The sequence below is a fragment of the Oncorhynchus clarkii genome, chromosome 7 (assembly GCF_045791955.1).
Source record: "Oncorhynchus clarkii lewisi isolate Uvic-CL-2024 chromosome 7, UVic_Ocla_1.0, whole genome shotgun sequence".
In the NCBI taxonomy this organism is placed as follows: domain Eukaryota; kingdom Metazoa; phylum Chordata; class Actinopteri; order Salmoniformes; family Salmonidae; genus Oncorhynchus; species Oncorhynchus clarkii.
In genome coordinates, this window is record NC_092153.1 from 87180713 (window position 1) to 87203694 (window position 22982).

Sequence of the window (22982 nt, forward strand, 5' to 3'; positions counted from 1 at the left end):
AGACAGCGGAGAGAGATAGCGGAGAGACACAGGGGAGAGACACAGCGGAGAGAGACAGCGGAGAGAGACAGCGGAGAGAACGAGCGGAGAGAGACAGCGGAGAGAGACAGCGGAGAGAGAGCCGGAAAGAGACAGCGGAGAGAGAGAGCGGTGAGACAGCAGAGAGAGATAGCGGAGAGAGACAGCAGAGAGAGAGCGGGGAGAGACAGCAGAGAGAGACAGCGGAGAGAGACAGCGGAGAGAGATAGCGGAGAGAGACAGGGGAGAGACAGGGGAGAGAGACAGGGGAGAGAGACAGCGGAGAGAGACAGCGGAGAGAGAGAGCGGAGAGAGAGAGCGGAGAGAGAGAGCGGAGAGAGACAACGGAGAGAGAGAGCGGGGAGAGACAGCGGGGAAAGAGAGCGTGGAGAGAGAGGGATACAGAGGTACCCTCAGTGTGTCTACAAGCTCTGGTCTAAGAGCTGCTCCAGGGTTCTCCATTCTATTCAGTAGCTTCAAAACCTCTGAAAGTTCATGTTGGGATTGGAAGGTTCCAGAGGTTAAGGAGCAGGAGGACAGAGCCTAGCACTCTGGGGACCACCTTGGCAGAGTCAAACCACACAGCTTGAGACACATGCATTAAAATAGATTACATTATAAAAGACTCAGAAAAATGATTTCGTATAAAAACAGAAGACTAACTTAGTCTTTAGTAACAATCCAGTTTTTGAAGTGCGTGGCTTAGTTGGTAGAGCACGGTCCTTGGGTTGTGGGTTCGATTCCCACGGAGGACCAGTATGAAAAACTATGCACTTGCTTTTGTAAGTGGCTCTGGATAAGATCGTATGATGAAATATATATATGTAAGTTACAAGTATAAAGTTTATCACCATATGAATATTAGAGAAGTGGTGGGTGACAGTCTGTTCTGGGATGGTGTGTGTTTAGACTCTTCAGTGTTAGAGGTGATGAAGACATATATCCGGGCCAGGAAGGTAGTGAAGGCTCCCTGTCTCAACAGACTCTACAGTGTGTTAGAGGTGATGAAGACATATATCCGGGCCAGGAAGGTAGTGAAGGCTCCCTGTCTCAACAGACTCTACAGTGTGTTAGAGGTGATGAAGACATATATCCGGGCCAGGAAGGTAGTGAAAGCTCCCTGTCTCAACAGACTCTACAGTGTGTTAGAGGTGATGAAGACATATATCCGGGCCAGGAAGGTAGTGGAGGCTCCCTGTCTCAACAGACTCTACAGTGTGTTAGAGGTGATGAAGACATATATCCGGGCCAGGAAGGTAGTGAAGGCTCCCTGTCTCAACAGCTTCATCTCCACATCGATCAGGAAGTCTCTCGGCTGTCTCACCTGCCGCTGCAGGTACACCGCCCCCGTAAAACTGTTCAGCTTCCGTGTGGAGAAGTAGTTCTCCTCGTTACCGTGGGTGATGGAGATAGCAATGTTGTCTCCCCTGTAGGCGGGGGAGGGGCCAATCCTGAAGATCTGAGTGGGGATGACAATGTTCATCTGGAAGCTCAGCTGGTAGTAGGTGATTCTAAGAGGAGAGCTTTGGCAGTCTACAGAGTTAGCTGGACAACCACTGCGCTCACAACGACTGGAGAGAGAGAGAGAGAGAGAGAGAGAGGGGGTTAGAGAGAGAGAGAGAGGGGGTTAGAGAGAGAGAGAGAGGGGGGGGGTTAGAGAGAGAGAGAGAGAGAGAGAGAGGGGGGGTTAGAGAGAGAGGGGGGGGGGTTAGAGAGAGAGAGAGAGAGAGAGGGTTAGAGAGAGAGAGAGGGTTAGAGAGAGAGAGAGTGAGGGTTAGAGAGAGAGAGAGGGTTAGAGAGAGAGAAAGGGTTAGAGTGAGAGAGAGAGTGAGGGTTAGAGTGAGAGAGAGAGAGAGTGAGGGTTAGAGTGAGAGAGAGAGAGAGAGAGAGGGTTAGAGTGAGAGAGAGAGAGAGAGAGAGAGTGAGGGTTAGAGAGAGAGAGAGAGAGAGAGAAAGGGTTAGAGTGAGAGAGAGAGAGAGTGAGGGTTAGAGTGAGAGAGAGAGAGAGTGGGGGTTAGAGTGAGAGAGAGAGAGAGTGAGGGTTAGAGAGAGACAGAGAGAGAGAGAGGGTTAGAGAGAGAGAGGGAGACAGAGGGGGTTAGAGTGTGTGTGTGTGTGTGTGTGTGTGTGTGTGTGTGTGTGTGTGGTATGTGTGGTGTGTGTGTGGTGTGTGTGTGTGTGTGTTGTACTCACGTATCTGAGACCTTTCTGTAATATGGAGGGCAGGAGAAAGAGAGACACCTGTACCCTCCCTGGACGTTGGAGCAGGTCTGTTCTGTAGAGCAGTTATGAACTCCTGTTGTGCACTCATCAATATCTACAACAGACAGACTCATCAATATCTACAATAGACAGACTCATCAATATCTACAACAGACAGACAGACTCATCAATATCTACAACAGACAGACTCATCAATATCTACAACAGACAGACTCATCAATATCTACAACAATTTATCAATATGTATCAGATGGTACTGACCACTGTGACCACTGTGAATGCTCAACCCATAAGGACATGAATAGGGATATAGAACAGACAGACTCATAATATCTACGACAACAGACAGACAGACAGACAGACAGACAGACAGACAGACAGACAGACAGACAGACACAGACAGACAGACAGACAGACGGTACTGACCACTGTGACCACTGTGAATGCTCAACGCATAAGGACATGAATAGGGATATAGAACAGCCCTGTATAGAAATTGTGTGAGACGCTGGGTGATGTCGGTCCGTACCTCTGCAGGTGTGTCCTGTGGTTGACATGGTGTATCCGTTAGGGGGACAGGCACACTGATAGCTACCTGGGATGTTCACACACTGGAACACACACAGGTTGCCAATACTCTGGGAACACTCATCAATATCTGCAATAGAGAAACATGTCAATACAAACACACAGGCTATTCGTAACATGGTGGTAGAGCTGTCATGGTGTGATACCTTCACAGGTGTGTCCGTCTTCCTTCAGGTAGAAGCCCTGTCTGCAGTAACATTGGTAGGACCCATAGATGTTAGCACACTCCTGACCACACGGACTAGAGTCACACTCATTCAGATCTGAGAAAGCGAGAGCGAGAGAGAGAAAGCGATAAACAACACATCTGCCCAGATCAAGGGAATGCTGTGCTCTGTAATGATGTGTACGAATGTGCATGAGTCCTCTGGATGCTATTTCTCCTCAGAGCTCCCCAGGCTCAGCCACCAAGGCAAAGTCACACAGCAAAATCCTTGAAATCAAATCTATAAACCTTGGGTAATGAACAGGTTCATCAACCAAGGACAAGTCACTCAGCCAACTTGGATTGGAAAACCCACCACCGGCCCTGGTGATAGGCCCAGGCCGATAGTTGTCAAGTTTCTGGGGTTCAAAGACAAGGTAGCTGTTCTTGAACAAGAAAAGAACTTGAGAGGAACATATATCTTCCTCAACGAGGACTATCCTGAAGCTGTGTGCCAGAAGAGGAAAGAACTGACCCCATGAAAGCTGCCAGAGCGCGTGGGGACATTGCTTACATCCACTATGACAGACTCATTGTCCACCCTCCCTCCCAGAAGCCTGGAAGGGATGAGAAAGCCAAGCCTATGGGTTCGTAGCCTCAACCCTGCAGCACACACACACACACCAGTTGATTAATGGACTGCTGAACGTATATATTTTTTCTCTTGCTTTGTCTGCTCTTTTAAATAGTATGTCTATCTCTGATAAGCTACACAGGAAAGGGCTGAAAATAGACAATACTAATATATGTAGACTTAGAAATAAGGTTCATGAAATCAATAACTTGCTAACATCAGATAACATTTGATGATACAGCAGTAGCAATACAAGGGTATAACATCTATGAAAGAGACGGGAATGCTTATGGGGCAGGCTTTGCTGCCGACACAGAGCCCCGCCGATCCATCATGACTGGTCTGTCAATGCAACCACCCGAGGGGGTTTCAACAGACGTCCCCCTGAGGCCAATCTGCTAGCCCCGGCCTGATAGCTGTCTGAATCGCTGTGCCTCCAGCTCGCCTAGCTACTCACTGGACCCTATGATCACTCGGCTACACATGCCTCTCCCTAATGTCAATATGCCTCGTCTATTGCTGTTTTGGTTAGAAATGTTTGCCTTATTTCACTGTGCATCGTACACTGTAGAGCCTCCAGCTCTGCTCAATATGCCTTAGCTAGCCCTGGGTGGCTTGGTGATTTGGTTGACTGGGTGGCATGGTGATTTGGTTGGCTGGGTGGCTTGGTGACTTGGTTGGCTGGGTGGCTTGGTGATTTGGGTGGCATGGTGATTTGGTTGGCTGGGTGGCTTAGTGACTTGGTTGGCTGGGTGGCTTGGTGATTTGGGTGGCTTGGTGATTTGTTTGGCTGGGTGGCATGGTGATTTGTTTGGCTGGGTGGCTTGGTGACTTGGTTGGCTGGGTGGCTTGGTGATTTGGGTGGCTTGGTGATTTGTTTGGCTGGGTGGCTTGGTGATTTGTTTGGCTGGGTGGCTTGGTGATTTGGGTGGCTTGGTGATTTGGGTGGCTTGGTGATTTGTTTGGCTGGGTGATTTGGTGACTTGTCCTTGGTAACAGTTGGTATTTTTGGTATTTTATTAGGATCCCCATTAGCTGTTGCCTATATATCAATGCATATACACAAACTATCTAGTTCAAATAGGGGAGAGGCGTTGTGCTGTGAGGTGTTGCTTTATCTGGTTTTATTAAACCAGGTTTGCTGTTTATTTGAGCAATATGAGATGAAGGGAGTTCCATGCAATAAGGGCTCTATATAATACTGTACATTTTCTTTAATTTGTTCTGGATTAAACAGGTGGCACTGTGAAAGACTACGTCCAGTTTGCTGAGTAGAGTGTTGGGGGCTATTTTGTAAATGACATCGCCGAAGTCAAGGATCGGTAGGATAGTCATAACCATCAAATGTATACAAACAGGCTTCGTGAAACACGAGAAACACGAGAGAAAACGCACTCAAACCTAGTGCATACAAAAACACGTATCACACAAACAATCTTGCACAAAGACATGAGGGGGAACAAATACATGTAGATTGATTGGGGAATAAAAACCAGGTGTGCAGGGAACAAGACAAAACAAATGGATACATGAAAAATGGAGTGGCGATGGCTAGAAAGTCGGTGACGTCGGCCGCCGAACAAGGAGAGGGGCCACGGAAGGAGTGTTGTATGGCGTTGAAGTGTTGTATGGCGTTGTATGGCGTTGTATGGCGTTTGTGTAGAGGTGGATCAGAGAATCACCAACAGATAGAGCAACATCATTGATGTATACAGAGAAAGAGTTGGCCCGAGAATTGAACATCGTGGCACCCCCATAGAGACTGCCAGAGGTCAGGACAACAGGCCCTCCGATTTGACACACTGAACTCTATCTATCTAAGAAGTAGTTGGTGAACCAGGCGAGGCAGTCATTTGAGAAGCCAAGGCTGTTGAGTTTGCCGATAAGAGTGCGGTGATTGACAAAGGCGAAAGCCTTGGCTGCTCAGTACTAACTTTTATCGATGGCGGTTATGATATTGTTTAGTACCTTGAGCGTGGCTGAGGTGCACCCATGACCAGCTCGGAAACCAGATTGCATATTGGAGAAGGTACGGTGAAATTCGAAATGGTCAATGATCTGTTTATTTACTTAGCTTTCGAAGATTTTAGAAAGGCAGGGCAGGATGGAAATAGGTCTGTAACAGTTTGGGTCTAGAGGCAGGGCAGGGCAGGATAGATATAGGTCTGTAACAGTTTGGGTCTAGAGGCAGGGCAGGGCAGGGCAGGGTGGATATAGGTCTATAACAGTTTGGGTCTAGAGGCGAGGCAGGGCAGGGCAGGGCAGGGCAGGATGGATATAGGTCTATAACAGTTTGGGTCTAGAGGCAGGGCAGGGCAGGGCAGGGCAGGGCAGGATAGATATAGGTCTGTAACAGTTTGGGTCTAGAGGCAGGGCAGGGCAGGATAGATATAGGTCTGTAACAGTTTGGGTCTAGAGGCAGGGCAGGGCAGGATAGATATAGGTCTATAACAGTTTGGGTCTAGAGGCAGGGCAGGGCAGGGCAGGATAGGTATAGGTCTATAACAGTTTGGGTCTAGAGGCAGGGCAGGGCAGGATGGATATAACAGTTTGGGTCTAGAGGCAGGGCAGGGCAGGGCAGGGCAGGATGGATATAGGTCAGTAACAGTTTGGGTCTAGAGGCAGGGCAGGGCAGGGCAGGATGGATATAACAGTTTGGGTCTAGAGGCAGGGCAGGGCAGGGCAGGGCAGGATGGATATAGGTCTGTAACAGTTTGGGTCTAGAGGCAGGGCAGGGCAGGGCAGGGCAGGGCAGGGCAGGGCAGGATAGATATAGGTCTGTAACAGTTTGGGTCTAGAGGCAGGGCAGGGCAGGGCAGGGTGGATATAGGTCTATAACAGTTTGGGTCTAGAGGCGAGGCAGGGCAGGGCAGGATGGATATAGGTCTATAACAGTTTGGGTCTAGAGGCAGGGCAGGGCAGGGCAGGGCAGGGCAGGGCAGGGCAGATATAGGTCTGTAACAGTTTGGGTCTAGAGGCAGGGCAGGGCAGGATAGATATAACAGTTTGGGTAGAGGCAGGGCAGGGCTGTAACAGTTTGGGTCTAGAGGCAGGGCAGGGCAGGATAGGTATAGGTCTATAACAGTTTGGGTCTAGAGGCAGGGCAGGGCAGGATGGATATAACAGTTTGGGTCTAGAGGCAGGGCAGGGCAGGGCAGGGCAGGATGGATATAGGTCTGTAACAGTTTGGGTTTAGAGGCAGGGCAGGGCAGGATGGATATAACAGTTTGGGTCTAGAGGCAGGGCAGGGCAGGGCAGGGCAGGATGGATATAGGTCTGTAACAGTTTGGGTCTAGAGGCAGGGCAGGGCAGGGCAGGGCAGGGCAGGGCAGGATAGATATAGGTCTGTAACAGTTTGGGTCTAGAGGCAGGGCAGGGCAGGGCAGGGCAGGATAGATATAGGTCTGTAACAGTTTGGGTCTAGAGGCAGGGCAGGGCAGGATGGATATAACAGTTTGGGTCTAGAGGCAGGGCAGGGCAGGGCAGGATGGATATAGGTCTGTAACAGTTTGGGTCTAGAGGCAGGGCAGGGCAGGGCAGGATGGATATAACAGTTTGGGTCTAGAGGCAGGGCAGGGCAGGGCAGGGCAGGATGGATATAGGTCTGTAACAGTTTGGGTCTAGAGGCAGGGCAGGGCAGGGCAGGATAGATATAGGTCTGTAACAGTTTGGGTCTAGAGGCAGGGCAGGGCAGGGCAGGGCAGGATAGATATAGGTCTGTAACAGTTTGGGTCTAGAGGCAGGGCAGGGCAGGATGGATATAACAGTTTGGGTCTAGAGGCAGGGCAGGGCAGGGCAGGATGGATATAGGTCTGTAACAGTTTGGGTCTAGAGGCAGGGCAGGGCAGGATAGATATAGGTCTGTAACAGTTTGGGTCTAGAGTGTCATCGCCTTTGAAGAGGGGGATGACCTCGGCAGCTTACTAATCTTTGGGGATCTCAGACGACACGAAAGAGAGGTTGAATAGCCTAGTAATAGGGGTCTCAAAAATTTTGGCGGATAATTTTAGAAAGAGAGGGTCCAGATTGTCTAGCCCAGCTGATATCTAGGGATACAGATTTTGCAGTTTTTTCAGAACATCAGCTGTCTGGATTTGGGTGAAGGAGAAGCGGGGGGGCAAGTTGCTGCAGGGGATTCTGAGATGTTGGCCAGGTTAGGGGTAGCCAGGAGGAAAGCATGGCCAGTTGTGGAAAAATGCTTATTGAAATTATCGATTCTCATAGCTTTATGTTTCCTTTCCTCAGTGCAGTGGGCAGCTGGGAGGAGGTGCTCTTATTCTCCAAGGACTTTACAGTGTCCCAAAACCTTTTGGAATTAGTGCTACAGGAAGCACATTTCTGTTTGAAAAAGCTAGCCTTAGATTTCCTAACTGACTGAGTATATTGGTTCCTGACTCCCCTGAAAAGTTGCATATCGTGGGGGCTAATCGATGCTAATGCAGAATGCCACAGGATGTTTTTGTCAAGGGCAGTCAGGTCTGGGGTGAACCAAGGGCTATATCTGTTTGGAATGAGACTAATGTGAGGTAAAATAAATAATTCATTAATCAGAAGACTATTGATCAGATATAAAATATCTGAAAGGTTATATTGGAAAATTATAACTTTGTAAAATGAATTTTCCTTTGTGCCCCGACTTCCTAGTTAATTACGGTTACATGATTAATCAGTTTAATCGCGTAATACTAATTACAGAGAATCTTTGATAAAACTAAGTCTTCAATTTAATGATAGTAAAGACACGACACTTCACAGTACTATATGAGGTTCTGAAGTACCTTCACAGTACAACATGCAGTTCTGAAGTACCTTCACAGTACAACATGCAGTTCTGAAGTACCTTCACAGTACAACATGCAGTTCTGAAGTACCTTCACAGTACAACATGCAGTTCTGAAGTACCTTCACAGTACAACATGCAGTTCTGAAGTACCTTCACAGTACAACATGCAGTTCTGAAGTACCTTCACAGTACAACATGCAGTTCTGAAGTACCTTCACAGTACTACATGCAGTTCTGAAGTACCTTCACAGTACTACATGCAGTTCTGAAGTACCTCCACAGTATTACATGTATTTCTGAAGTACCTTCACAGTAGTTCTGAAGTGCTTCCACAGTATTAGTTCTGTCACAGTTGTCTTACCTTCACAGTTCTTCCCGTCGAAGGCCAGAGAGAAGCCTGCTGTACAGGAACACTGGTAGGATCCTGGACTGTTCTCACACGTCTGAGCACATAGCCTGCCGGGGTAGCTCCAGCACTCATTCACATCTAGAGAGGAGAGGAGAGGACGAGAGAGAGAGAGAGGAGAGTAGAGGATGAGAGAGAGGTCGAGGAGAGTAGAGGACGAGAGAGAGGAGAGGAGAGTAGAGGACGAGAGAGAGGAGAAGAGAGTAGAGGACGAGAGAGGAGGGGAGGAGGGGAGAGTAGAGGAGGGGAGAGGAGAGGAGAAAAGGAGGTGAGGGGAGATTAGAGAAGGGGAGAGAGGAAGGTTTGTGAGGAGGGGAGAGGAGAGTAGAGGGGGAGAAGAGAGGAGAGTAGAGAGAGGAGAGTAGAGAGAGGAGAGGAGAGTAGAGAGAGGAGGGGAGAGGAGAGTAGAGGACGAGAGAGAGGTGAGGAGAGTAGAGGACGAGAGAGAGGTGAGGAGAGTAGAGGACGAGAGAGAGGTGAGGAGAGTAGAGGACGAGAGAGAGGAGAGGAGAGTAGAGGACGAGAGAGAGGAGAGGAGAGGAGAGTAGAGGATGAGAGAGAGGAGAGTAGAGGACGAGAGAGAGGAGGGGAGGAGGGGAGAGTAGAGGACGAGAGAGAGGAGGGGAGAGGTCAGGTTAGCGTAATAGAGAGGTATAGAGGTGTGTGTGTGTGTGTGTGTGTGTGTGTTACCTACCGCTGCAGACCTGGCGTAGTGCATCGTACAGGTAGCCTGTTTGACAGTCACAGCGGTAGCTACCAGGGAGGTTATGACAGATCTGGCCCTCACCACACCCATGGTTACCTGTCTGACATTCATCCACATCTACACAGGGAAGAGTCGACACTTCAGGAACTGACACTGCTCTCTCTTTCTCTCTGTATTTGTCTTCGTCTCTCAATTCGAAGGGCTTTATTGGCATGTCATACATATGTTTACAAAGCAGGTCAAATAAGCAATAAACAAAAATGAAATCAACAATAACAAATGAAAACAGAATATTTATCTCACAAGAGAGGCATTTCAAATGATATACTGTATTGTTGTCTTTGTACAGTGCTGTAACAATGTGCAACAAGTTGCAGTACAAAAGAGAAGATAAATAAACAGATGAATATAGGTTTATAATGGTGTTTGTTCTGGTTGCCCTGGCAACAGGTCACACATCATGCTGCTGTGATTGCACACTGCTATTTCACATAATAGATATGGGAGTTTATCCAAATTGGATTTGTTTTTTCAAATTCTTTGTGGGTATGTGTAATCTGAGGGAAATATGCGTGTCTAATATGGTCATACATTTGGAAGGAGGTTAGGAAGCGCAGCTCAGTTTCCACCTCATTTTGTGGGCAGTGGACACAGCCTGTTTTCTCTCGAGAGCCAGGTCTGTTTATGGAAGTGATCACCAACCTTTTCTGAGTCAAGATCTCTTTCTGAGTCAAAATGCATGCCGAGATCTACCACTCTGATATTTTATTAACATGACTTAAATAACATAAGCCTATGCAACATTAACCAATTAAAAACAGTTCTGTATCAATGTTTGTACAGTAGTATGCTATAGACCCAATACATTATCTCTGCATATTGGCTATACTCAGTAGGCTATAGACCCAGGACATTATCCCTGCATATCGGCTATGCTCAGTAGGCCCAATACATTACCACTGCATATTGGCTATGCTCAGTAGTCTATAGACCCAGTACATTATCCCTGCATATTGGCTATGCTCAGTAGGCTATAGACCCAATACATTATACCTGCATATTGGCTATGCTCAGTAGGCTATAGACCCAATACATTATCCCTGCATATTGGCTATACTCAGTAGGCTATAGACCCAATACATTATCCCTGCATATTGGCTATGCTCAGTAGGCTATAGACCCAATACATTATCACTGCATATTGGCTATACTCAGTAGGTTATAGACCCAGTACATTATCCCTGCATATTGGCTATGCTCAGTAGGCTATAGACCCAATACATTATCCCTGCATATTGGCTATACTCAGTAGGCTATAGACCCAATACATTATCACTGCATATTGGCTATACTCAGTAGGCTATAGACCCAATACATTATCCCTGCATATTGGCTATACTCAGTAGGCTATAGACCCAATACATTATCCCTGCATATTGGCTATGCTCAGTAGGCCCAATACATTACCACTGCATATTGGCTATGCTCAGTAGTCTATAGACCCAGTACATTATCCCTGCATATTGGCTATGCTCAGTAGGCTATAGACCCAATACATTATCACTGCATATTGGCTATGCTCAGTAGGCTATAGACCCAATACATTATCCCTGCATATTGGCTATACTCAGTAGGCTATAGACCCAATACATTATCCCTGCATATTGGCTATGCTCAGTAGGCTATAGACCCAATACATTATCACTGCATATTGGCTATACTCAGTAGGTTATAGACCCAGTACATTATCCCTGCATATTGGCTATGCTCAGTAGGCTATAGACCCAATACATTATCCCTGCATATTGGCTATACTCAGTAGGCTATAGACCCAATACATTATCACTGCATATTGGCTATACTCAGTAGGCTATAGACCCAATACATTATCCCTGCATATTGGCTATACTCAGTAGGCTATAGACCCAATACATTATCCCTGCATATTGGCTATGCTCAGTAGGCCCAATACATTACCACTGCATATTGGCTATGCTCAGTAGTCTATAGACCCTGTACATTATCCCTGCATATTGGCTATGCTCAGTAGGCTATAGACCCAATACATTATCACTGCATATTGGCTATGCTCAGTAGGCTATAGACCCAATACATTATCACTGTATATTGGCTATGCTCAGTAGGCTATAGACCCAATACATTATCACTGCATATTGGCTATGCTCAGTAGGCTATAGACCCAATACATTATCCCTGCATATTGGCTATGCTCAGTAGGCCCAATACATTACCACTGCATATTGGCTATGCTCAGTAGGCCCAATACATTATCCCTGCATATTGGCTATGCTCAGTAGGCTATAGACCCAATACATTATCACTGCATATTGGCTATACTCAGTAGGTTATAGACCCAATACATTATCACTGCATATTGGCTATGCTCAGTAGGCTATAGACCCAATACATTATCCCTGCATATTGGCTATACTCAGTAGGCTATAGACCCAATACATTATCCCTGCATATTTGCTATGCTCAGTAGGCTATAGACCCAATACATTATCACTGCATATTGGCTATACTCAGTAGGTTATAGACCCAGTACATTATCCCTGCATATTGGCTATGCTCAGTAGGCTATAGACCCAATACATTATCCCTGCATATTGGCTATACTCAGTAGGCTATAGACCCAATACATTATCACTGCATATTGGCTATACTCAGTAGGCTATAGACCCAATACATTATCCCTGCATATTGGCTATACTCAGTAGGCTATAGACCCAATACATTATCCCTGCATATTGGCTATGCTCAGTAGGCCCAATACATTACCACTGCATATTGGCTATGCTCAGTAGTCTATAGACCCTGTACATTATCCCTGCATATTGGCTATGCTCAGTAGGCTATAGACCCAATACATTATCACTGCATATTGGCTATGCTCAGTAGGCTATAGACCCAATACATTATCACTGTATATTGGCTATGCTCAGTAGGCTATAGACCCAATACATTATCACTGCATATTGGCTATGCTCAGTAGGCTATAGACCCAATACATTATCCCTGCATATTGGCTATGCTCAGTAGGCCCAATACATTACCACTGCATATTGGCTATGCTCAGTAGGCCCAATACATCATCCCTGCATATTGGCTATGCTCAGTAGGCTATAGACCCAATACATTATCACTGCATATTGGCTATACTCAGTAGGTTATAGACCCAATACATTATCACTGCATATTGGCTATACTCAGTAGGTTATAGACCCAGTACATTATCCCTGCATATTGGCTATGCTCAGTAGGCTATAGACCCAATACATTATACCTGCATATTGGCTATTCTCAGTAGGCTATAGACCCAATACATTATCCCTGCATATTGGCTATGCTCAGTAGGCTATAGACCCAATACATTATACCTGCATATTGGCTATTCTCAGTAGGCTATAGACCCAATACATTATCCCTGCATATTGGCTATGCTCAGTAGGCTATAGACCCAATACATTATCACTGCATATTGGCTATGCTCAGTAGGCTATAGGCCCAATACATTATGCCTGCATATTGGCTATACTCAGTAGGCTATAGACCCAATACATTATGCCTGCATATTGGCTATACTCAGTAGGCTATAGACCCAATACATTATGCCTGCATATTGGCTATACTCAGTAGGCTATAGACCCAATACATTATCACTGCATATTGGCTATGCTCAGTAGTCTATAGACCCAATACATTATGCCTGCATATTGGCTATGCTCAGTAGGCTATAGACCCAATACATTATCCCTGCATATTGGCGATGCTATACTTTCTTCTCCAACACTGTGTTTTTGCATTATTTAAACCAAATTGAACATGTTTCATTATTTATTTGAGGCTAAATTGATTTTATTGATGTTTTATATTAAGTTAAAATAGGTGTTCATTCAGTATTGCTAATCGGTATCGGCTTTTTTGGTCCTCCAATAATCGGTATCAGTATTGGCGTTGAAAAATCATAATCGGTCGAAACTACTGGCAAACAGCTCGGATACCCATGCACACCCCGCAAGACATGCCACCAGAGGTCTCTTCACTGTCCCAAGTCCAGAACAGACTATGCGAGGCGCACAGTACTACATAGAGCCATGACTACATGGAAACTCTATTCCACTTCACACTGTCACGACTTCCACCGGAGTCGGTCCTTGTTCGAGCGGCGTTCGGCGGTCGACGTCACCGGCCTTCTAGCCATCACCGATCCACTTTTAATTGTCCATTTGTTTTGTCGTTCTTTCTTTACACACCTGGTTTCAATTCCCCGATTACATGTTCATTACTTGACCCTCTGGTTTCCCCCATGTTTGTTTTACTGTGTCTGGTATTATTGTTACCTGGTTTTGTTTACGCCGTTTATTTTGTGGTACCGGTTTTTGCCAGCAACATAGTATTGTGTTTATACTGGTGTTTTCTTGAATGAAATACCTTGTCCACGCATCTCAGCTCTCCTGCGCCTGACTCCTTTCAAAAGTTACCCACAGCCTTCACACACACACACACACACACACACACACACACACACACTATAAATTCACATGGATTTAATCATGTAGATATGTTGTAGTGGTGGAGTAGGGGCCTGAGGGCACACAGTGTGTTGTGAAAATCTGTGAATGTATTGTAATGTTTTAAAATGGTATAAATTGGCTTAATGTTGCTGGACCCCAGGAAGAGTAGCTGCTGCTTTGGCAGGAACTAATAGGGATCCATAATAAATACAAATACATAATCATTGATGATTTTTGCATCAAGAAAGTGCAGAATAGGAATATTTTGATTCAAACATTCAAATGTTTACACACTTAGTAACATTTAAGATGCTATGGCAGAAGTGCATTTGTGTAAATGAATGTTTAACTATGCGACATAGTTTCTCCATTTCTTCCAGAAAGACTGGTGTCCAGACAGACTGGTGTCCAGACAGACTGGGGTCCAGACAGACTGGTGTCCAGGCAGACTGGTGTCCAGGCAGACTGGTGTCCAGACAGACTGGTGTCCAGACAGACTGGTGTCCAGACAGACTGGTGTCCAGACAGACTGGGGTCCAGACAGACTGGGGTCCAGACAGACTGGGGTCCAGACAGACTGGGGTCCAGACAGACTGGTGTCCAGACAGACTGGTGTCCAGATAGACTGCGGTCCAGACAGACTGGTGTCCATGCAGATGCTGAACATGCCCAGTCTGTAGAGGGAACCAGAGTTAATCACAGTATAGGTTTTATCTGACTATTTTGAGACATATAGTATATTTGTATAGCCAAAGATAATTGTATAATAGTGTGAGGACTGGACTCATTACCAGGCAGCAGAGCCAAAGCTCAGTGTTATATTTTATTATTTTCTACATTTCATATTTTCTACAATTTCTTATTTATGTTCATGTTAATATTCACTTATCTTAAGATTTTATAGAAAATATTATATTCAATAAATGTTGTTTGTTTATACCTGATTTTGTTCTGTATAGGTCCACTTATTCTTAGACAGACAGATGGAGCAAACTGTTTTAAAAGGAGGGAGGATTGCAGTGGGAGCACTGGGATGTCAGGCGTGACTGTTGGGCAATGGCAAATGTTTTACATGGCTTATGGGTGAGGTAGGAGGGCCCCTTAGCAGAGGGCCCCTTAGCAGAGGGCAGGACTGGCTCTGATACATTTTACTATACTCTAAAAATAAAAAGGCAAACTCATCAAAACTCTTTATTAGACTCGTTCATTACAGCTGCAGTGCTGGATGTAGTGTGAGTGGAAGTAGGGAGAAGGCAGTTTATGGCTTAGAACATAAACTTACAGCAAAGAGCTGCTGTTTTTCTGAGTATTTTTTGAGTATCTCATCATGGCTTTAAAAGGTTTGAAATCTAACAGTATCAACTTTGCTGCGCGTTCGATGCTTCTTTTCCAGGAAACTGTACAGACACAGTGATCTGAGATATCTAATTGGCCAGCTGTAGGCCTGTAGGTGAACCTGATTGGCTCTCTGGGCCTGCCGGGTAGGCAGAATTCTACCTTCAGACACATGAAATGATTCAAAATGGGAACACTTTTCCTTCCCGGTGCCAGGGCTGCTGAATCAAGTGCACCTCCCACCAACAGGGCTGTTGAATCAAGTGCACCTCCCACCAACAGGGCTGTTGAATCAAGTGCACCTCCCACCAACAGGGTTGTTGAATCAAGTGCACCTCCCACCAACAGGGCTGTTGAATCAAGTGCACCTCCCACCAACAGGGTTGTTGAATCAAGTGCACCTCCCACCAACAGGGTTGTTGAATCAAGTGCACCTCCCACAACAGGGCGGTTGAATCAAGTGCACCTCCCACAACAGGGCTGTTGAATAAAAGTGCACCTACCGCAACAGCACCAGGGCTGTTGAATCAAGTGCACCTACCGCCAACAGCACCAGGGCTGTTGAATCAAGTGCACCTACAGCCAACAGCACCAGGGCTGATGAATCAAGTGCACCTACAGCCAACAGCACGAAACAAATAACTAAAATAGGAATGCAAGGCTTTATTGTTTTTTACAGACATTTTTGGTGATCGACTAGATCGACCGGTTGGTGACACCACGTAACCAATCACACATCACCACACCACACAACTCACCATACCATAACTTACCAATGCAGCGTGTTCCATCAGGGCTGGAGTGGTATCCCTGACTACACATGATAACTTTCCTCTGACAGGTATAGGAGCCCACAGTGTTGATACAGTGAAAACCAGCACTGCACGGATCAGATAGACTACTGCACTCATTAATATCTGGAGGGAGATGGACAGAGAGAGAGGAGGGAGGGAGGGAGGGAGGGTGGGGAGAGAGAGAGAGGGTGGGGAGAGGGAGGGTGGCGAGAGGGGGGGAGAGCGAGAGGAGGGTGGGGAGAGAGCGAGAGGGAGGGTGGGGAGAGAGAGAGAGGGAGGGTGGGGAGAGAGAGAGAGGGTGGGGAGAGAGGCAGGGTGGGGGTAGAGGGGGGGAAGCGTGGGGAGAGGGAAGAGGGGGGAGGGGGGGAAGAGAGAGGGAGGGTGGGAAGAGAAAGGAAGGGTGGGGAGAGGGAGGGTGGGGAGAGGGGGGGAGAGCGAGAGGAGGGTGGGGAGAGAGAGAGAGGGAGGGTGAGGAGAGAGAGAGAGGGAGGGTGGGGAGAGAGAGAGAGGGAGGGTGGGGAGAGAGAGAGAGGGAGGGTGGGGAGAGAGAGGGGGAGGGGTGGGGAGAGAGAGAGGGTGGGGATAGAGGGGGAGAGAAAAGGCAGGGTGGGGAGAGAGGGGTAGGGTGGGGAGAGAGGGGTAGGGTGGGGAGAGACAGGGGAGGGTGGGGAGGGAGGGAGGGTGGGGAGGGAGGGAGGGTTCAATCCAACAGACACAATGTAGTTCACTGTATGTCCACTTGGAGTCATTAGAGGTCTCTCTCACCGATTCAGTTTCCACGTACCCTGAGTGAATCCAGTGAGACATCTCTGTTGCACCTAACCACACATCTAGGATCAAATCCACAAGCACCAACACATAATCTCAACCATTAGGAGAATAGCAGGCTTCTGACCCTGAATCAGATGTGATGGCTTACCAATGCAGTTTCCATGTGAGTCCTGGGTGAAGCCGGTGAGACATCTCTGTTTAGGGTTACACAGGAAGGAGCCCTCCGTGTTCTCACACTCAAACCTTTGACCACAGTTGTGGCTGCGCACCATACACTCATCAATATCTGGAGGAGAGAAGACACCATACACTAATCAATATCTGGAGGAGAGGATACACCATACACTCATCAATATCTGGAGGAGAGAAGACACCATACACTAATCAATATCTGGAGGAGAGAAGACACCATACACTCATCAATATCTGGAGGAGAGAAGACACCATACACTCATCAATATCTGGAGGAGAGAAGACACCATACACTCATCAATATCTGGAGGAGAGGGGACACCATACACTCATCAATATCTGGAGGAGAGAAGACACCATACACTCATCAATATCTGGAGGAGAGGAGACACCATACACTAATCAATATCTGGAGGAGAGGAGACACCATACACTAATCAATATCTGGAGGAGAGGAGACACCATACACTCATCAATATCTGGAAGAGAGAAGACACCATACACTCATCAATATCTGGAGAAGAGAAGACACCATACACTCATCAATATCTGGAGGAGAGGAGACACCATACACTCATCAATATCTGGAGGAGAGAAGACACCATACACTAATCAATATCTGGAGGAGAGGATACACCATACACTAATCAATATCTGGAGGAGAGGATACACCATACACTAATCAATATCTGGAGGAGAGGAGACACCATACACTAATCAATATCTGGAGGAGAGGAGACACCATACACTAATCAATATCTGGAGGAGAGGAGACACCATACACTAATCAATATCTGGAGGAGAGGAGACACCATACACTCATCAATATCTGGAGGAGAGAAGACACCATACACTCATCAATATCTGGAGGAGAGAAGACACCATACACTCATCAATATCTGGAGGAGAGAAGACACCATACACTAATCAATATCTGGAGGAGAGAAGACACCATACACTCATCAATATCTGGAGGAGAGAAGACACCATACACTCATCAATATCTGGAGGAGAGGAGACAAGATCATTTAGGGCTGAATCCCCATTTCAAATTAAGTTTCCAAATGACATCAATGCATGACTAAGTGAAAATTGCAAGTGGAGGTTAGGATTTTCCCCTTAGTTAATTCAGCAGCATGTAACCCTTCTGAGGAGACATGGCTGCCTTAAAATGTCACAGCAGCCAAGGTCCAATGCAGCCATTTGTATCTCCAGATCAAATCATTTCTGGATATCAATTAAGTACCTTCCTGTGAGCAATTTCTCAAACAATGATTTTGCTAGGAGGGGAAAACTAGCTGTTCTGGCAGAGAGGTTTGGAAGTCTTTCTTATTGGTCTATTTACTAATTCAACATCTGATGTCACCAGGCAGGCCAAAACTCCATCCCACCAAAAAAAGCTGAAATTTCTGGCGGTCTTTTCAATCAGCTCTTACACTAAAAGGGCATTATCATCATTTTCACAATTTCACAGTATAATTTCAACTTCAGTGTGGAAATATACACTCGGTTGTCAGTTTATTAGGTACACTACTCCTATAGACAGTGAGTCACGTGGCCATGGCTTGCTATATAAAGCAGGCAGACAGGCATCGAGGCATTCAGTTACTGTTCCATGGTTGCCGGTTCCAGTGTCTCAGAAATGTCCGGCCTCCTGGGATTTTTACGTCTCGGGTTTACAGAGAAATGAGCAACAAAAAACATCCAGTCAGCGGCCTGTGGGAGAAAACAGCTCGTTGATGAGAGAGGTCAAAGAGAAGATTGGCAAGAATCATGCAAGCTAACAGGCGGGCCACAAAAAGGCAAATAACGCCTCAGAACAACAGCGGTGTGCAGAACGGCACAACTCTTCTGTCCTTGTCATGGATGTGTTATTGCAGCAGACAGCCACACAGGGTTCCACTCCTCAACCACACAGGGTTCCACTCCTCAACCACACAGGGTTCCACTCCTCAACCACACAGGGTTCCACTCCTCAACCACACAGGGTTCCACTCCTCAACCACACAGGGTTCCACTCCTCAACCACACAGGGTTCCACTCCTCAACCACACTGGGTTCCACTCCTCAACCACACAGGGTTCCACTCCTCAACCACACAGGGTTCCACTCCTCAACCACACAGGGTTCCACTCCTCAACCACACAGGGTTCCACTCCTCAACCACACCGGGTTCCACTCCTCAACCACACCGGGTTCCACTCCTCAACCACACAGGCTTCCACTCCTAAACCACACAGGGTTCCACTCCTCAACCACACTGGGTTCCACTCCTAAACCACACAGGGTTCCACTCCTCAACCACACAGGCTTCCACTCCTCAACCACACAGGGTTCCACTCCTCAACCACACTGGGTTCCACTCCTAAACCACACAGGGTTCCACTCCTCAACCACACAGGCTTCCACTCCTCAACCACACAGGCTTCCACTCCTCAACCACACTGGGTTCCACTCCTCAACCACACAGGGTTCCACTCCTCAACCACACAGGGTTCCACTCCTCAACCACACAGGGTTCCACTCCTCAACCACACAGGGTTCCACTCCTAAACCACACAGGGTTCCACTCCTAACCCACACAGGGTTCCACTCCTAAACCACACAGGGTTCCACTCCTAAACCACACAGGGTTCCACTCCTCAACCACACTGGGTTCCACTCCTCAACCACACTGGGTTCCACTCCTCAACCACACAGGGTTCCACTCCTCAACCACACAGGGTTCCACTCCTCAACCACACTGGGTTCCACTCCTCAACCACACAGGGTTCCACTCCTCAATCACACAGGGTTCCACTCCTAAACCACACAGGGTTCCACTCCTAAACCATATTGGGTTCCACTCCTACACCACACAGGGTTCCACTCCTACACCACACCGGGTTCCACTCCTACACCACACCGGGTTCCACTCCTACACCACACCGGGTTCCACTCCTAAACCACACCGGGTTCCACTCCTAAACCACACAGGGTTCCACTCCTCAACCACACAGGGTTCCACTCCTCAACCACACAAGGTTCCACTCCTCAACCACACAGGGTTCCACTCCTCAACCACACCGGGTTCCACTCCTAAACCACACCGAGTTCTATCAGCTAGAAGAAGCAGCTCCACCAACACTTGATAATTGAGGAGTGGAAAAACATTGCCTGGTCCAGAGGCAAAGGGGGTCCGGTCCTAGATGGGTCTACCTAATAAACTGTCCACTGAGTGTACACAATACAGAACTAAGCAGACATTTACAGAGAAATGACACAATAACATAACTTGTCTGGGATTCTCTAGTGCTACACATCAAATGCTACATTATATAAGCTATACTCAACAGGAATAAGACATGTTATTGGTTTGATGAAGTGATAATGCCCTGGAAGACTGTGTTTGGACGATATAATGGCACGGGGTGTTGTTAGGCCCGAAACGAAGTGGAACGTGCCGATGTATCCTCCAAACACTGTCTTCAAGGGCGCTGTCACTGTTATACCACGGGATACCAACATATTCTAATAATGATTGATGTATTTTCATTCAAAACGTTGTTTTGATGAAGTTATTCATATTATTTCCTCCTTCCACAATATATATACTAGATATATATTATACCTAATAAACTGACCACTGAGAGTATATAGATACGACTGGAAAATAACATTTGACTGCCCTTAAAGGACTGAGTTCCAGTACCCAGCTTAGAAATCATGTAACCATTCAGAGCAGTCAATTTGTATCTTTTGAAAAAGCTCCCTTACTTTATATAATATATTAAATGTTGCATAACTTTGGTTAACATAAGTTCCACTTCACAAGTGATTCATTTTGGACTTTGTGAGTGTATGATGATGTTTGACTAGGTGGGGTGTTCATTAGCATTAGCAGCATGTACAGGGTTGTGTCATTGGGTCTGATGGGATGCATCCCTGAGAACATAATGGGGGGACTTTTTGTGGCAATCATCGGAGCTAATAGGGAGGCAGTCGGGCTGTTACGGTGACCGTATTACTGCAACACCAGCAGTCACGAGTCCTGAAGGCAGTCAAATTCCACGTGACTATTTAGTCACAGTAATTAGTCTTCTCCAAGCTCTGATGCTGCTGATGGTCATTAGCAGCCTACCAAACTTGTTACCTGCCTGGAGTACTCAGCACTCTATTGTCCCTCTAATCACTCTGACATCAATGCCAATGCAATAGATTCTTCAAAGTAGCCACACTTTGCCTTGATGACACCTTCGTGAAAGGTGTGCCTTGTTTAAAGTTCATTTGTGGAATTTATTTTCTCCTTAATGCGTTTGAGCCAATCAGTTGTGTTGTGACAAGGTAGGGGTGTTATACAGAAGATAGCCCTATTTGGCAAAAGACCAAGTCCATATTATGGCAAGAACAACTCAAATAAGCAAAGAGAAATGACAGTCCATCATTACTTTAAGACATGAAGGTCAGTCAATGCAGAACACGCCAATAACCTTGAAAGTTTCTTTAAGTGCGGTCGCAAAAACAATCAAGCGCTTTGATGAAACTGGGTCTCATGAGGAACCCAGCAGGAAAGGAAGACCCAGAGTTACCTCTGCTACAGAGGATAAGTTCATTAGACTTACCAGCCTCAGAAATTTGTAGCCAAAATAAATGCTTCACAAAGTTTAAGTAACAGACACATCTCAACATCAACTGTTCAGAGGAGACTGTGTGAATCAGGCCTTCATGGTTGAATTGCTGCAAAGAAACCACTACTAAAGGACACCAATAAGAAGAAGAGACTTGCATGGGCCAAGAAACACGAGCAATGGACATTAGATTGGTGGAAATCTGTCCTTTGGTCTGATGAGTGAACATTTCAGAATTTTGGTTCCAACCGCCATGTCTTTGTGAGACACAGGTGAACGGTTGATCTCCGCATGTGTGGTTCCCACCGTGAAGCATGGAGGAGGAGGTGTGATGGTGTGGGGGTGCTTTGCTGGTGACACTGTCTGTGATTTATTTAGAATTCAAGGCACACTTAACCAGCATGGCTACCACAGCATTCTGCAGCGATATGCCATCCCACCTGGTTTGTGCTTACTGGGACTATCATTTGTTTTTCAACAGGACAATGACCCAACACAGCTCCAGCCTGTGCAAGGGCTATTTGACCAAGAAGGAGAGTGATGGAGTGCTGCATCAGATGTCCTGGCCTCCAAAATCACCCAACCTCAACCCAACCTTCTGCACAGACACCAGCCCTGTTTTTAGCCTGGATAATACTGGCCCGTCTACCAGTATCGGACTGTCTCTCCACAACAACACCGGATTCCTGCCGTAATCCCTGGACCACTACTTCTGATCTTCACAGCTAGCTTGCAGCTAGCTACCTCACAGCTAGCTTGCACTCACCGTGGCATCTAGTACCGAAGCTATCCCTGAGGCCCACCTCCCGACCTACTCAGCTGTTCACCCGAACCCCACTCATACACGGTTAGAGCCCAATACTCCACCGGATCCTTGCTGTAAACTCTGGACCTTGGCACCGGTTCACCGCTGCTACCGATTGGCTATAGTGGCTAACGCCACTTCCATGAAGCTAGCACCAGTTAGCCGTGAGCCAGGCGCATCTCCCGGCTAGCAAACTAAATTCTACAATACCTCTTTCGCCATCTGGCTTGGATTCTCTGTCGACACGGCCCCCCGCCACACCACCACGACTGGTCTGTCGACGAATACTCCATCCGCTGTGCCTTCATCCGACCTCCTTCAGAGCAGACGCTACTAACTTTAAACGTTGTGTCGCCCGAGTGCTAGCGTAGTGGCGGTCCCCTGTTCCATCTACTGCTGCCCTCTGGACACTATGATCACTTGGCTACATAGCTGAT

At 46.8% G+C, this 22982-nt stretch overlaps 1 protein-coding gene across 1 annotated transcript in view; it reads right to left on the minus strand.

Moving 5' to 3' along the window:
• Nucleotides 1–297: 297 nt before the first annotated feature.
• Nucleotides 298–22982, minus strand: part of LOC139413953 (fibulin 2) — a 114718-nt gene continuing 92033 nt past the window's right edge. Inside the window, exons 8-15 of the mRNA XM_071161844.1 lie at nucleotides 17090–17227; nucleotides 16150–16293; nucleotides 9492–9620; nucleotides 8753–8878; nucleotides 2976–3092; nucleotides 2771–2899; nucleotides 2212–2335; nucleotides 298–1589 (exon numbers count right to left, since the gene is read on the minus strand). Coding sequence (XP_071017945.1) covers nucleotides 1229–1589; nucleotides 2212–2335; nucleotides 2771–2899; nucleotides 2976–3092; nucleotides 8753–8878; nucleotides 9492–9620; nucleotides 16150–16293; nucleotides 17090–17227 — 1268 coding nt within the window. The 3' untranslated portion in view covers nucleotides 298–1228. The remainder of the gene's footprint in view (nucleotides 1590–2211; nucleotides 2336–2770; nucleotides 2900–2975; nucleotides 3093–8752; nucleotides 8879–9491; nucleotides 9621–16149; nucleotides 16294–17089; nucleotides 17228–22982) is intronic.